The 16,441-nt window shown below is 46.9% G+C and overlaps 1 protein-coding gene across 8 annotated transcripts in view; it reads right to left on the bottom strand.

Annotated features, from left to right (window-relative positions):
• Positions 1-16,441, bottom strand: part of MORC2 (MORC family CW-type zinc finger 2) — a 56,154-nt gene that overhangs the window by 10,392 nt on the left and 29,321 nt on the right. For 7 of the 8 annotated variants that reach the window (XR_006015384.1, XM_042024267.1, XM_042024223.1 and 4 more), the window contains 7 exons: positions 14,165-14,244; positions 9,259-9,341; positions 8,323-8,408; positions 5,261-5,401; positions 4,687-4,841; positions 4,431-4,559; positions 3,066-3,171 (listed from right to left, as the gene is read on the bottom strand). Coding sequence is in view for 7 of the 8 variants with exons in the window: in XM_042024267.1 (XP_041880201.1) it covers positions 3,066-3,171; positions 4,431-4,559; positions 4,687-4,841; positions 5,261-5,401; positions 8,323-8,408; positions 9,259-9,341; positions 14,165-14,244 (780 nt within the window). In the remaining variant the exon portion in view is untranslated. The remainder of the gene's footprint in view (positions 1-3,065; positions 3,172-4,430; positions 4,560-4,686; positions 4,842-5,260; positions 5,402-8,322; positions 8,409-9,258; positions 9,342-14,164; positions 14,245-16,441) is intronic. The other variant, XM_042024237.1, reaches the window with a different exon arrangement.

Genomic DNA, 16,441 nt, shown 5'->3' with positions numbered 1-16,441 from the left:
TCCACAAGCCCAGAGGCCCAAAGGCAGCTCGGAGAATGTGAATTTGGCTTGGTGGGAACTGGGGAATGCAAATCTGTTCAGAGGAACAGAAACCCCCTTTGGGCTCCTGCCTCAAGTCCGCCTCAGTCCCGGTGTTTCGTCAATGGGGGAAGCCCTCTGAGACATCTTTTGGACCAATGGGAGGAACCAAAACCAGGTAAAGGAAGGGACTGAGATGATTCAGGGAAGAACAAACATGGGAAAAATAGACTGTAACAAGGGCCAGTTGTACATAAACCATTGGCTGGTCAGTACATCTCTGTGTACTAACCTCCATGTCTCCCCTTTTCCTAGGCAAGGGCCTCCATTCTGTGTGCGGACCTGTGTACTGGGGTGCAAGAGCCAGCAGCTGGAGTGGGACCACTGGTCACAGTGGCCCATGTGCCTGAGTACCACCAGCTGCTGTGTCTACAGACACGTGAATGAACATGAGCCACAGGAACTCCAGGCCAGAGGAGCCAACCAGGAGGTGACTTGGGAGCAGGGGAGGGGATGTCCAAGGGTGACCCCCAGGAGCTGATTGCTGGAGGGACAGATGAGTCCTGCCCAGCTGATGGAGATGGGTATAGGGGTATAGGCAGAGCTATGGGTGTCTCTAGGCAGAAAGCACTTGGGAAGAACAAAGATCCCGATCCAATCAAGACAGAGAGATGCTCAGTGTGAGACACTGGGAGGTCTGTAGTGTGTGTATGTTAAGTGTACCCACAGAAGGAGGTCTGTACACCTCACCCCCTGGGACTGCAGACCTCAGGGCCTGTCTATCCAGTGCAAGTAAGCAGAGGCATGGGATCTGGAAGCCAGGTATGGGTATGACCATTTTCACTAGTGGTACTTCATCCTGACAGCCCAGTGCAGTCTTGTGTGAGTGCTGCACATGCTCACCTGTGCTATGGGGCTGGATGTGTGCACATACATGGTCTGTCTGTGTTTTTGTGTGTCTACAAGCAACATCTTCCCAGCCTCGCTACTACTTCCACCTGAAGGGCTGGGGATGTGGCAGCTCCTTCTTAGGTTCCAGGCTCAGCCCTGCCCCAGCATTTTGTCTAAGAACATCCTCAGCATTGCCAGACTCCTCAGAGCTCTACAGCAGGAGCTCTACATACACATGGAGCAAACAGGGAAGTTAGCACAGGTATTTTTCCACTGGGAGGTACCAAAAGGAAGAAACCAGAAAATCAATACTTCGAAATAGCATCAGTATTCTGTAAAATTTTCAGCCATAGATGTTAAAATTTTTATTCCAATCAAAAGTTACTGCCTGGATTCATCCCCTTTGTCTTTAAGCCCTGAGCCAAAAGACTGGAGTTACAGCGAAGCAGCTTCCCTTCCTTACACAATACAGACAAGAACTGGCTTCCAGCAGTGTTGCTCTCCACAGGGTAGCAGCCTAGAGCAATAATCTTCCTCACTCAAATAAATGACTAGATTCTACCTGTATTTTGTAACTGTAAAAAACATCACTGGAAAGTGAGTCATTGTGCTGCTCCCTCAAGCATGCAAAATATCCCTCCCGGGCTCACCCCAACCCAATGGAGTTGCTGCAGTTTGGTCTCTGATGGATGGGAGCTGTAGAAGCAATAAAGACAACTGTAAAGCCCCCCCTGAACTCACCAGCCTGCACCATGACAGTTCTCCAATTGCCATCTATTCTGCCCATGGCAAAATTAATATAATCTAAACCTACATTAGTATTTCCAGTGCCAGTGCAGAAAAAACACTGTCCTGGGTTGCAGTGTATTCTATTCCTCATGAACTGTTGAAACCAGGTGGGGCAGTGTTTCCTTGCCTCCTCCCCCCAGACTATCTTTCTGTTAATGGCCCATCATTGTCCTGCCACATGACTCAGAGATAACTCCCTCCTCTTCTGTTAATGAACCTAATCAACGCCTGGCCTCATGACTCATCCCATTGTGAGATGCTCCACCCAGAGGGAGGAACCAAGCATTCCATCCTGGATATAATCTGAGATTCCGAACACCAGAGACAACCTTTCCACTGGATTTCCAGAGGACAGGAACTACATAGCCACCACTGGACCTTCTGAGGAAGAGCAGACCCTTTCTACAGGATCACTACTTCAGCAGAACCACATCTACCACTTCAGGAGGACTGTGGCCACCATTTTATCAGACTGCTACTGCCACCCTGACTAACAGGGTCTCAGGTTGTATCCTGACTCTGTCAGTTTAAACCAGTGTTTCCTGCTTTTTTTTTTTTTTAATTTCCCTATTAAATTGTTATTCTGACTTGGTGCCTCCCACTGGTTTGTTCTCAAACTAGTACAACCACCAAGGATCCAAACTTCACCATATCACTGTTTGAGGCTAGACACAGCGCTGGGGTCCCTCTGGTTCCACCCTGCTCAGGCAGGGCCACCCAACACCAGGAGCCCAGGACCATGTCCTGGAATATCTCCAAGGATGGAGACTGCACAGTCTCTCTGAGAAACCTGGGCCAGGATTTGGTCACCCTTGCAGGGAAAAAAGTGTTTCTGATGTGCAGAGGGATCCTCCAGCAGTCCAGCTTATGTCCATGGTGTCTGGTCCTGCCACTGGGCACCATCGGGAAGAGTCAGGTTCTGTCTTCTTTGCCTTTAGATGTTTGTATACATTGATGAGAACCCCCTGAGCCTGCTCAGCTCTGGGATGGACAGCACACACCAGTGCTGGAGCTGTTCCTCCCAAGGACAGGACTTTGCATTTTCCTGGTTGAATGCCAGGAGGTTTCTGCCGGTCCATTTCTCCACCCTGCAGGACCCTCTGGATGGACCTGTGACTGCCTGGCTTGTCAGCTGCTCCTCCCAGTTTGGTGTCACCTGTCACTTGCTGTCCTCTGCACATTGCAAATGCCCACCCAGCATTCAGTTCCCAATACACTTGCCATTGCTGCCTTTTCGCAGACTGTGAGCACAGCTTAAAGGTACAGAATCCCTCCAACTGTTTTCAAAGAACAACTGACCAGGAAAAAGTTCCACATGTGCAGATAAGGCACCCTGCAGAAAAGTCTTAATATTAACTGATTCTTACCTGTCTTGTTCAGGATCAGGGTTCATGGAGCACACCCAGCTATCAGGGTAGTTCTTCTCCACTGAGCTCAGTTGGAACGGGAGAGTCCGCCACTTCAGACAGACATCTGTCAGAGAGATGCTTTGCAAGTCAGAAACACACAGCCCAAGACACATCATTTTTCTTCCCATAGCCCATTTAACGCCCAAGGACCACACCGAAGTGTATCCAACAACAGTAAGACTAGTGGCCAAAAAAAAATGAGACAGTCACGGAATGTATTGAGTCAATTCTTTCTTCATGCTCACAAAATGCTTGAATGAAACTCTCAAAGACATCCCTAACAAGAACACAATGAAGCCTGGCATCAACCAATACCAGAGGACCTCACACTCCTGGTGCAACAATGGCACATACAAACCGAACTGAACAGCCAGTCCTGACATCACAGCTCAGCCCAGCAGTCAGGCTGTCTCTTACTTATCCACCAAAAAAAAAAAAAATCTATTCAATTTTTTTATGAACCAGGAACACAACTTTGTCTTTATGAACCAGGAACACAACTTTGTCTTCCAGAGTATTGCTGGCCTACCAGGAAACCAACAGCTTCACAAAATCAAATTCTTCCAGGAAAATCCAAACGCCCTTAAATCAGGCTCTGGAAGGATATCAACACGGGAAGACAAGAAGAAGGGGAGTAAAGCCCCTCCTCCTTCAGAGGAACCTTGAAAAGACTGAGACAACCATCAAGGCAGAAGAGCCTAACAAATAATTCCACAAGAATGGCCTTACATTCCTTCCTACAACCTTATCCTCAAGTCCTGGGGAGTAAAGAAGGGAGTTTGGTGTCCCTCTACCAGGTGACAAAGTGATGGTGTTGAACTTCCCATTACCCTAACAAGGGCTTAGCCAGAGCTGTTTAGAGGTGCACAGAAGAGAACTTGCATTAAATTCCAAGGCAACTGTAAAAGGTTCCCTCTGTGCTGACACACAGTGCAGGCCAGTGCATCAGGGTACAAATTACTTGGACACTTCCCATTGCCTGTGAGGATGTTTCAGATCTTATTCTGGTGCTGGGATGGGTGGCTTTGGTGAGCTCCAGTTCATACAACATTTCTAAGCCTGCTCTCAACACTGCTACTGGCCATACCTGCCCTGCTCTGTCAGAGCACCTGAAGATCAGTTAGTGAACTGTGCAGGAAAGGAGCCTTGTGCCAGGATGTCACAGAGTACCACTGAGTGCAGACAAACGCAACCTGCAGAGGAGACAGGCCCTAGGAGGGGATAATGATAGTCCATCCCAAGTCTCCTACGCATTTAGCTGTCCCCAGCTGCAGCCAGAAGTGTCCCCCCTTCCCCAGGGAGAAGCAGCTGGATCAGACGCACCGCACTGAATTGTGGTGGGGATCTCCATGGCTCTCCTGCGCTTGTAGCGCAGTTCACTAGACGGAGGCTGGTTCCAGTTTGCTGATAAATAACCAAATTCATCCCAGAACTTGATGATACCTCTCTGGGCTGGAAAACAAACCATATTCTGCTCAATATGGAGCCATTACCACAAAATCACCATCTGCACTCTTGGCTGCCCTCCAGCCACCCAAGTTTTTCCTTCCAGACCCTGGTAATCATGAACCCTCATTACCTATTGCAACATCCTTCCAATACTGAGCCAAATGCTCTCCCATGGCCTTCAGCAAGTGTCGATACTCCTTGGCATCAGCAAAGTCTTGTTTATTATGGGTTGGCTCCAGAACCAAATAGGGCACATCCACCACGCCTACCACTCCTCCACATGCCCTGGAAGAGGGACACACAGTCACAAACATTAAACTGACAGGTTGGCAACCTGAACCATCATGCAAAATGTAACATAGGCTCAAATATTTGTATTTCCTGTCAAGACCTATTTTGCCTGTCTGTAGAATGAAGCACTATTACTACAAGCACTCAACAGCACCAAATGCCAAGCACCTCATACTGTTGCAGGGATGACTAAAACTTGTGTAGAGAACTCTCTATCAAGAAACCAGGGAAATATTAGGCAGTATTAAATATAATTTATTTGTCAGAATGCAAACTGAAGGCTGACAAAGTGAGCAAGCCTCAGGCTCATGAAGAATGACTAAGGCAGAACATGGTTACTGCACAGCCTAAGTCAGATGTAGAAATGTGCCAGGCTTAAGCAAAAAGATTGCAGAAAAATCTGCAGGACTCACATGCCACCCTCCAGCTGTGGGCCCACCTTCTCGTACATCTTGATCAGCCGACTGCAGTTATAAATGAACATGCCGTCCAGCTCGCGCTGCTCAATGTTCACCCCAAAGATAAAATTCAGCTCTTTGGGTTCTTTCAGCGCCCTGTAGGGAACAAAACAGAACTTCAAGAGATGCTGAAAATAAAGTGTATTACTTGCTGGTGTTAGAGAGAGGGTATGGAAATCCAGCACCCCTGAGCATTAAATTAATCCTGTAATCTGCTACTTCTGAAAAGTACAAAACATTTGTTGAAAGGGCATTACAGCTGAATATGAACAAAATACAAAAACTTTGCAATACAGATACTAATATAGGTTGGACAGATAATTTAATTATTGATTTGAATTTTTTTTCTCTTTCAGAATCGATTCTGGTTTTTACTTCAGATGTTTTCATTCAGTGAACTAGTTTTATGAGAGTGCTGTTGCATCCAGACTGGTCCTTTCCCATGCAATTTTGGTTTGTATTTTCCAGATACAGATCCCTATCTAGATAAAGCATGGAAATGCAAATTTCAATACAAAACTAAAGTCTTGATATGCAGATTCTAGGAAGTTCTCCTAATTGCAAGTTTCACAAGACTGCTCCTTAAGTTGGAAAGATGGAGGATACAACACACAGCCCAAGCAGAGCTTTTTTCCCTGGAATGTCAGGATATCAAGTCACATGATTTTTCCCTTATCTATGCAGCAGATGACTCCAACAAAAGTCAGCCTCAAGCACGTTTCTGAGCCCATAGGGATTTCTGAATCTGAATCTTTGGTTACCAGCAATTCTATCTCCATCAAGGCTAAAAGCCTCAAGATTTTGATCTCTTTGTGCAATAAACCAACAAAATCCCTGTGTCTCACAAACAGAAGCCTGCTCTTCAACACACTAGATTAATCAGATTCCACATCTTCCCTGATATCCATGCTGAGGATTTTTCATAAGAAGGATCTGTAGCTTCAGGATGAAGGTATCCTCAAATGCGAGGTCCAAACCTGTAACTACTGCAAGGCAGAGCCTATACCACAGTCCTGCCCACCCCTCTCAATTTTGACCTCCTTTATATTCCCCATCTGCCCACATCAAGTCCTTAGCACTTTTGTGCTTTATCTTAATGAGGAATTTGACTTCAGCATGCTTAAATGGTTAGTTGAACATAGTGGAATTATTAAAAATGTTCTGTTGACTGTCTACTAATATCAGATATTAGGAAGACCTGAGCCATGCACGCATGAGCCCTACACAATGATCACCTGCAAATGTGAGATCTGAGTCTGTCTTAACGTTGAAACATTGCATATTAAATTCATATTCATTTTTTGTTTAAGGCCATCCTCCCCCACACAGATGCAATGGTACCCTGTGACACATCTTCACTTAAGAGAGGTGACTCTAGTACATTCCTCAGAAAACATCTGGAAGAGCAGCTTTCAATAATTTTAAACCTAAACCTTTGCCAAGAGGGGTTTTGAACACTGCCAACTGCTCGGCTGGAATGTGACCCTTTGGTCTCAGCTCACCGAGGTAGACAACTGTGATTCAAGAGCATGAGCAAGTGTGGCAAAACATGCATCTCAGGGATTCATTTTCTTTTTCTAACTTCTGGAAAAGAATGTAGAGCCTTACACTTCAAGTAATAGCATGTACTCACCTACAAAACAAGAAGGGCATCTCCTCATTTTTATCAGAGAGCACAAGAAGTAAAATTATCATCCAAACCATGGAAAATGAAGTGGTATCAAAGGCCAGGGATTTCATTACTAGGAATGTAGTACCTGTCCCATTGTCTGGATTCAGATCCAACCTGATATTACACAGCCTTTAGAAACCATAAAGCACTTCTTTCGTTGATGCACCCAGCATCAATGCTGTTTCAGGGAAACAGCAGAAAACTGTCTTAGGACATTCTCTGTAACTCAAGAATTTTCCAAAAGACAACAGGGATTGATTAGTACAGAAGCTATCCTATTATACACATCTTTCAGGATTTTCTTCTGTTTTCTGGATGAAGTACAACGTTGTGGAAGAGCATGATCCTCTGAACTGCTTCTGATCACCAGCGATGAATGCAGGGACACAGGGAAATCCATGTACCTGCCCAGAGCTTATTTTGCTGATCAGTTTATTAAGAGGAAGAAGTATTTTGCCCATGGGCAGGAAGGGCAGAAAGCTATTCACAAAATTTTTCATTGCACACTAATGTCACCAAACCCAAGAATTAAAGGACAAGGTATAGATGGAAATGTGGAAGGTGAAGAAAACAGCTTCTCTCACAAGCTTCTGTATCCTTCAGATCCTAGCTCTAGCACTTTTAAACTGAAGCTGTATTTATTTATTTCTTTTTAGCATCTTAAGATGCATTAGTTCTATCTCCGGCAACATGTCTGGGATAGTTCTGACCTAGGCAGCCATGTAAATGAGCATGCACACAGATAGGTGGGAATGGAGATGTGCTGTATTCAAATCCCCAACTTCCTCAGACTCAGTATTTGTTTTAAGAGCATTTGTTTCTGGTTATCACTTTATTTGAGAAATGCAAAGCAAATGTATATTAAGAGTGAAATATTCCTGTAAGTACATCAAAAACCAAAGTTAATTGCCACCAGAGCTAAGCTAGAAGAATGCCTTGGGATTTCATAGCACTGACTGCACCAAAACTCAGCCCGTTTTTAGAAAACATCCCTAAAATTACTAAAGCTGTTTCACTGTAACTTGTGAACATTTTTTCATCAGCTTTAATCTTGTCTGCAGGTGAAAAAGCAAAGAGTGAAAAAAAGTGATGTGAAAACCACATAAACATCTACAGCAAACAATCCAACCCAGAGACCCACATGTCCTTCAGCAGGTAAAAGGAGAATAGCGAAGGTAACCAGAATAGTGATCCAGCTGCTCAGTTTAACAGCCCAGGCATATAAGATGCCCATGGATATTTAAGCTTTGAGCTGAACCGAACATACATGCGAAGCAGGAGAGACATATGAGCACTTGAAGCAAACAGCCTAGGAACTCCAGAGTTTGGAAGCCCCTGCACTCACCGCTGCTTTGCATCCTTAATCCTTTTCTTGACGTCAGCCTCCTGCCGCATGGTGATGGCCAAGTTCTGGACCTGACGCAGTGTCACCTGGAAACAGGCATTGCATAGTCAAGCTGGGAAATTCATAAAATTCACTCAATTTATGGTTTTCTGCTCTTTCAGGAAGAGCTGAGAAATGTTTTAAATGTAAAGAATTCACAACCGGTCGAGGGTGATAACCAGTGCGACTCCATATGTAGGGCAGCACTTATGCTAGATTGTTTAAGCAGCTACACAGCTGCTTGGAGGAAAATGTCTACATGTAATAAAAGATCAAGGAAACTGAAATCAGTGGCAAGGGAGCACAAGGAAACATCCAGGGTACTTGGATACTGTTGTTTCCATCATATACCAATAGAAGCCCAGAGATTTTAAATTGGTGTTACTTGCTGACCCTCCTGGTGTCCCTGCCAGCCCTCCTCCGAACCCCTGGCACCAGGGCTCAGCCTTGCCCCTCTCAAAACCACAGTCCCACTGGAAGGAAGCAAAGAGCCCTCCCCAAAAGTCCCTGCCAAAATGCCTCAGGGTCAGCTGTACAGGCTGCGGGGAACAGCCAAAAAGCCCCTAGTTCTAGTCCTGTTTCCCAGGCCGCTTCCACAGAGGCTGTCAGCAAACAGCACCTCTAGTCTGGAAGTCACCTTCCCATGCAGGATATATTGGGGGTGTAGGCAGGGGAATGCCAGCACACTTCTCACTTGGGCTGGACACCATGTGAAGATGGTGAAGCACATCCAGTGGTGATGAGGCCATGCAGATGCCTAAATGCTGCTGGAAGTTCACTGCTGACTGGAGCATGCTGCCATGGGGTGCTGTTCAGTCAGCATCACTCCACCACCAGTGCTCCAAACCATCCCTTGGTGCCCAAAACACGATATGCTGCCAAAAGCACAAGGCTTACCCTGGACTCCCGCGTGAGATCCCCTCCAAGGCGTAGCTCAAGGGCACGGGCTTTGCTCTCTGCCTCACGAGCCTTCTCTTCCGCTGAAACGTACGGGGACAAGGATGATGTCATTTAGTACAGACAGACATCGTCAGGAATTCACCCAGGGAGAACAATTCCACAGAGCCTTTGCTGCACTGATGTGCAGTACAAAGGGTACAAAGGGAACACAAAAAGGTACAAAAATCAAACCTTACATGAGAGGGCCCCACTGACATGGCATCTTAAACATGCTCAGAGGTCACAGTCAACACTGGTACAATAGCAGGGATACACTGTGCAAAAGCACGTTTGAAGGAAGGATCCATGAGGAAGTCAACAAGGAACTGGAAAGTGTAAGGATGCCCATGGCTCTTGCCTGCTCTGCCTGGTAACATGATTCAGAGAAAGGCTCTCACAAAACCAGGACTAAGTTCAGGCTTGAAAAGGAGTTCCAAAAAGGTAATTTTCTTGCAGAGATTAAGGGAAAGGACTACTCTCAGAAACACTTTTATCTCTGATAATTGCTAAATTTTGCCTGGAAAAAAGACAAATCTGTGCTATGCATTAAATAGGGCCCAGCATTCTGAAAACCTACCCTGCACGTGATCCCTGCATACAAGAAACTTACCACATAAAAGGAACTCCCCTTTTTGCCTCTCTCCTAGACAAACAGGAATGCTGAGGATAGGCGCACACCACCCTTGTATTACTTAAGATTTATTCAATGAACCTCATTTTCCACAAGGAGAATGGACTGAGAGCAGCCCTGAGTAGAATGACTTGGGGGTGCTGCTTGATGAGAGCTGGCAGTGCCCCAGCTGTTGGCACTGGCCTCCAGAAACTCCCCATACCCTGGGCTGATCCCACAGCATGGGCAGCAGGGGGGGGGTTCTGCTCCTCTACCCCACCCAGGTGAGACCCCACCTGCAGAGCTGCCTCCAGTCCTGGGGCCCAGCACTGGAAGGACCTGGAGCTGCTGGAGCCAGTCCAGAGGAGGCCACGGAGATGCTCCAAGGGCTGGAGCCCCTCTGCTCTGGAGCCAGGCTGGGAGAGCTGGGGGTGTTTACCTGGAGAAGACTCCAGGGAGACTTAAGACAAAATGAGTTATAAGGTCCCTTCCAATCCAAGTTATCCTGTGATTCTGTAATTTGGAAATACAATGGATGCATGCTGAGGAATGGTGTTGCTCACACCAAGACAAACAAGGCTTGCACTCCCACACCCGGGGGCGCAGCAGCCTGATTACAGCACACCCAAAAGCCACCTCCCTCCCCACTGTCCTCACAGGGAGATAAACTGTTGCTGTAAGACACCCAAAACAAGGAAACACACCAGTGGAGGAGCGACCTTGCCTAAGATTTACATAGCATGAGGTAAGCAAGAAGATGACAGGCTTGCAATTTGCTCCTAGGCATTACCAACATCTCTCCAAAAAGCAGCACTCAGTTGCCAGCCGGAAGGAAATCAGTGACTCAGTTCACTTAGACCACTACAACAGAAATCCCTTTTTCTTTCTATGCTGTGTCCCATTGGAGTTTTGTTCACCTCATTCCCACAACAGCATGCTCTGGAGTTCACAGCTGCTTACCAAGGACTGTGCTGTGTGACTAGCCATCATCAAGAGATAGTCTGGCTAAATCAAACCAACAGGAGGCTGGAGGCTGATTAAAGCACTTGGTCCACTTCAATCAGAGCTTGTAGGGAAGTTGCTGGTGGGCTAAATATGTTTGTGACTAGTGGAAAGAACACAATGGTAACCCAGAAGGGCACAGGTCAAACCTGCTCCACTAATGCAGTGACAACTGAGACGGCTGAAAGGGACCGATTCAGTTACAGGGCTGAGGCCTCAAGGCATAAAGATGCATGTCCTAGGCAGGACAGCAAGCACGCAGCACCTGGAACCCGTATACACATCCTCCCAGGGGACAACAGGCATGGCGTACCCATGACACTGCCAAGCATGTCACTGAACACACCAAAATAATCTGAAATAATACCTAGAGCAGCACAGAGCTGTTAGCTTCCAGTACTGGACACCTGTATGACTCCCCACCTCTTCCATTTGTTTGCTTTCCACACTTTGGAAGGGGATTTCCAGAAGCCAGGCAATGGCAATGCCAAGGTGCCTCAGTGCAGTACTCGGTCTCGGTTCAGAAGAACAGAGAAAGAAGGTGATGGTCTTTCACAGCCACCTTGCCCAGGAATGATACTTTTTTCCTAGGTTCACCCACTCAATTAGGGATCTACATATGACAGCTTATTGCATGAAGCAGGAAGTTAGTTCCTGGGGAATGAAAAGTGGCTTTTCCTCATCTTAAATATATGTACGTCTTCACTCCTGAGTCATAGCTCTTTTTAGACATGCCAAAGCCATGTCACTAACAGTCACTGCTGCTCATACATCTTCCCCCTCTCAGCTATTTTTTGGTTATCCTGTTTTGATTCCACAAGTTCGTAAGCTACTTCCAGAGACTCAGCAATCCCTCAGTCTGACTGATTCCAACACATTCCTTGCAGGCAGGCATCTCTGGCATTCTGGAACTGCTGTTTGCTCAGCTGAGACCCACCATTTCTCACAATGTACTCCTGGCTTTAAAAGAGCAAACTGCAAATCATTCCTGGGTGAGGATCCCTCTGGAGAGCTGGACACTATGAGAAATTAATTGTTTCTACCAGCAGGAGAACAAGAAAGCTTGGTGCTACAGGTTAAATCTATTTTCCTACAAGCAAAGTGATGAGATGTATGCCACCAAGGATAATGCCCTGAGCATGTTTTAGTCCTGGAGGCTCCATGTGACCCACTCCTGCAGTAACAGTCTGAGGTCAGCTGGGAGTTTTCACCACAGTCTCCTAAGCCCTTTGCTCAACACCCTCTTTCCTCCAGAGGCACCAGGCCAGTTCAGTGATCCCTGCGCTCCCTGAAGGGTTGGTTTGACGATCCCTGCACACTGGAAGCACTGGGCCAGTTCACAGAGTCAATTAGGTTGGAAAAGACCTCTGAGATCATGGAGTCCAACCTGTGACCAACACCACCACATCAACTTGACCATGGCACTAAGTGCCACATCCAGTCCTTCCTTAAACACCTCCAGGGATGGTGACTCCACCACCTCCCTGGGCAGTCCATTCCAATATCTAACGACCCCTTTTGTGAAGAAATTCATCCTAATGTCCAACTTAAACCTCTCCTGGTGCACCTTCAGACTATGTCTTCTCGTCCTGTGACTAGTTGCCTGGGAGCAGAGACCTACCCCCACCTGGCTACAGGCTCCTTTCAGGTAGTTTTACCTGAGCCTCCTTTCTAAGCTAAACCACCACAGCTCCCTCAGCCTCTCCTCACAGGACATGCACTCCAGATCCTCCACCAGCTCTGTTGCCCTTCTCTGAACTCACTCTAACACCTCAACGTCCTTCTTGAAATGAGGGGCCCAGAACTGAATGCAGTACTTGAGGTGTGGCCTCAACAGTGCTGAGTAGCAGGCCAGGGGGAAGAATCAGTTCCCTGGTCCTACTGGCCACACTATTTCTAGCACAGGCCAGGATGCCATTGGCCTTCTCGGCCACCTGGGAACACTGCAGGTTCAGTGATCCCTGCACACCCAAAGGCACTGGGCTGGTTTGGTGATGGAAATGGGTGACATTTTTGTGCCAACAGGACCTGTTCTCAGCGCTGGGACACCAATGGACACCAATTTTCAGTGCCAGATGCTAAAACTCCACTTTTAAGTGTCGTGAAAGCCTCATAGACTGCTTTAGGGAAGAAGCCTCTCTAAATCCTGCTCTTTGCACCTTATTGAAAAGCAATGGGAGTGTGTGCTCAAGACCTGCCCCGGCTACAGGACTCAATCTAAAAATAAATTCACCTATGAGGACTGACGCACACAATAAAATCTGCTTAAGCTTCATCTTATCAAGTCTATCTTACCAGGCTGTACTTCCTAAAGGAGGAACAGGGAACACGGCAATTCACACCATTTCACTCTGCTGCTTTGCCTTGGGGCAGGGTCAAAGTCACACTGCTGTCTGTGATGCTGCACAGGCTGAATGTGGCACCATCCCTTGTGCATCTGACCTGCAGCCATACACAGACGTGCCTAAAGCAGCTCCGACACAGGGACAGAGGACACATGCCTCCAAGTGATTTATGTAGTTGATTTATGAAACCTACCAGAAGATACAGGTCACATATAGATGACTTACAACTTCCAAGATTCTTCCTTCACTACAGCATTCTTCCAACAAGGGTTAGGGAGGGACACTGCTTTGTGTATTAAATTTCTGGAGATTTAATACAGTTATAATACAGTTTAATGCTATATTTATATGCTTGTGTGATTTCTATATGCTGCATATCCAATAATGACAAACTGATTTTTCCCTAAGGATTACAGGATTTAACAGAAAAGGAAGATTAGATGGGCAAAAGGTATGCCTGGAAGGGTTAAAACCAAACAAACCAGGGCTCCCTGGTACACCCAGACCAATCCCTTTACATTAAGTGACAGAATAAAAACCTATTTTTTTAGCTGCCTTAACAGGAAAGGCACAGAACACAACCAAAAGCTCATGATATGTTAAAGGTGAGAGAAAAACTGCAGGGTGACAGGGCTCAGCCAGGCTTCTGCCGGAATGAGGGCAAACTGCTGGGACTCCAAGGGTTATCCTGTACATCTGCTACTCAGATGAAATGATCTCTGGGAACAATGTACATTCCTTCCATTGCATGGAAGTAAGTCCGTGTCATCTGTAGTTGCTGCAATAATTCAGTTCCTGAGCAATCCATGAACCTAGAGGCAAGCAATCCCAGGTCACACCCAGCAAGGGTTTGGTCCTCCCCTTAGCAATAGCTGAATGAAGGCACATGCATACCCTGAGGACTCACCTATCCTTGCCATGTGCTCTGCTTTCTTCACCTCTTGCTCTGCACGGGTCTTGAAACGGTTTGAAGTGTATTTGTACATCCTGTGATGATCAAAATTTATTAATCAGCAAACTCAGCAGTAGAATTTCATCACTCCATGAGAGAACAAGGTCCCCATGTGCTACTCTACTCCTCCCAACAGATTCAGTAAATGGAGGAAGTTTACGTATCATGAACTGGACATTTTTGGATGAAGCTAGGCAAAATCTTTTTAAGTCAGAGGTGTTTTAGTAGTAGCTGCAACCACAATATCCTCTCTTCTTCTGCATTAACCAGTGGGGATGAAGTATATCCATATTCTTGGAGCAAATCTCAAGACTTAGAGAAATAATTTCTTCAGAAGTGGAAAAGAGGAGTGAATATATATGGAAAGCTTCTCAAAACACTCCCACCACAGCTAAATAACCTTTCCTGTGAACAGCTGTCTACAGGTGCAGTATGATAGGTCCATCTCACACAGGGCTAGCTCAAAGCAGAGCAACAATTTGACCAGAACTTCAAGTTTCACGACACTTCTGTGTGCTCCATGTTGTGGTGGCCGGTGGACGTACATTACAAGGGACAGAGAGTTCTCGGTAAGATGGGTCCCTAGTACCACAGAAGCCACCTTGTGCTAGGGTGGCCAAAGGGGCTTCTCCCAGGATGCTTGTTCTGTTAAGTTAATCTATCCCAGTTGGCTGTCAGCCTCTACCCCTCGTCACTCCCCCAGAGCTTCTCCATTGGTCCCTGTTCCCTAGTCCTGCCTTTTCTCCACCCCCAGACAAAACTGTGAACCTCAGGATCACGTTTGTATTTGCCTCTGCTGCCTTTGACAGTGTAGAAGCAATAAATGCTCCTGCTGGAACGCATGCAAATGCCCTGCTTGACTCTTTGGTACAGACTGTAATACTGAACCCACCCGTGCTTCTGTGGGGGCACGCGGGACCCCACAGAGCCGGAGAGAGACAGTATTAAATGGTGCCTGAACGTGGATGGCCTCGGACTGTCCCCGAGAGTGTCTCCAGCACAACTTCGCTGCTGGAATAAAGTCGCCTTTCGAGCAGCCATTTCCCCCAAAGAAACCTCTGAGTTCTATCAGGGGTCTTGGAAGGGAGACCAACAACCTTCTAGGGAAAGAGAAGACTGGTCTAAAGTCGGTGGACCACCCTCGAGACTTTTATTTGACCCTCTAAGGTAATATGGGTCACTTTTGTATCCTTTTTTGTTAATTTCCTTTTATCTTGAGGGTTGGGAAGAGAGGGAGATGGGGCAGAGTTGTCTCATCTCCTGTGGGAAGCCTTTCTCCCAGTTCTAAGAGTCCTTGTTCATGAGAATTTTTGTTATACAAAGGAAGGTTTAAAACATTTTGTTCAGTGGTTGTTTAAGCAGTGGTTAGTTGAGTATTTAAAATGCTTTGTGAGATGGTTGTTTATGTCTGGAAAAGGTTATTTCCTTTACAAGCTAGCAAAAGCTATTGATTGTCTTGTAAAACGGTTGGGAAATGTTAACCTCAGTTTAAAAAACCCTTTACCGCTTCCCTCTCCCTACATCCCTGATCCCTCTGCCCTGCTTCAAGGGAAACCGGGAAACGGATTCTGCCAGAGTGCACAGGTCCGCTATCATCTGCCTGCTCTCTCCTGATCTCCTTTGTTCCCTGCCCAGGGTGGTGCTGGCCAGGCCACTCCAGGTCCTACCCCAAACCTCTTCCCTGTACCCACCTCCCTGGTTTTCTCTACTTAACATTTGCCACAAGATCATGGTGGCAGCAGAATCAATCCCGCAAACCCAGCTGCTACCTTTATTTTTAATTCTCCCACTTCCATTCCCCTCAAATAAAACGGCGAACGATACGTGGAAGCTGTGGTGGGCTTTTCGCCTGCATGCGGTCCCTCTTCTGTCCCTGGCCCCTCCCATGCATTGATACGTGTTGCATGGGGCCCTTCCCCCTCTGCCGAGACTCCCTTCCTAGCCGCAGATCCTGCCTCTTCTCCCTCCTGTGTCCCTGTGCCCTCCATTGATGGCCCTGCCCATGAAAACCAACCCACCTCGCGCCCCCACGCGGCTGAGACCGAGAGTGGGGGTGGTAGCACCTGGGGAGACTTCGAGACGCTCAGGGACAGCAGCACCTCTGCATGTGCTGCCTTGGTATCCCTCCCTTCACTGCCCAGCCATAGTGAGGGCTGCATATGTGTGTGCTAGAGCACAAGGTGCTGTGAAAGCTGCTGCACGAATGTAGCGCCTGTACCTGCCTCATGAGGG

The sequence above is a fragment of the Corvus kubaryi genome, unplaced genomic scaffold, assembly GCF_017639235.1.
Source record: "Corvus kubaryi isolate FWS band 111438036 unplaced genomic scaffold, C.kubaryi_AGA036_p1.0 127, whole genome shotgun sequence".
Classification (NCBI taxonomy): Eukaryota; Metazoa; Chordata; class Aves; order Passeriformes; family Corvidae; genus Corvus; species Corvus kubaryi.
The sequence above is the reverse complement of the archived record's forward strand: the minus strand, read 5'-3'. Positions and strand labels throughout refer to the sequence as shown.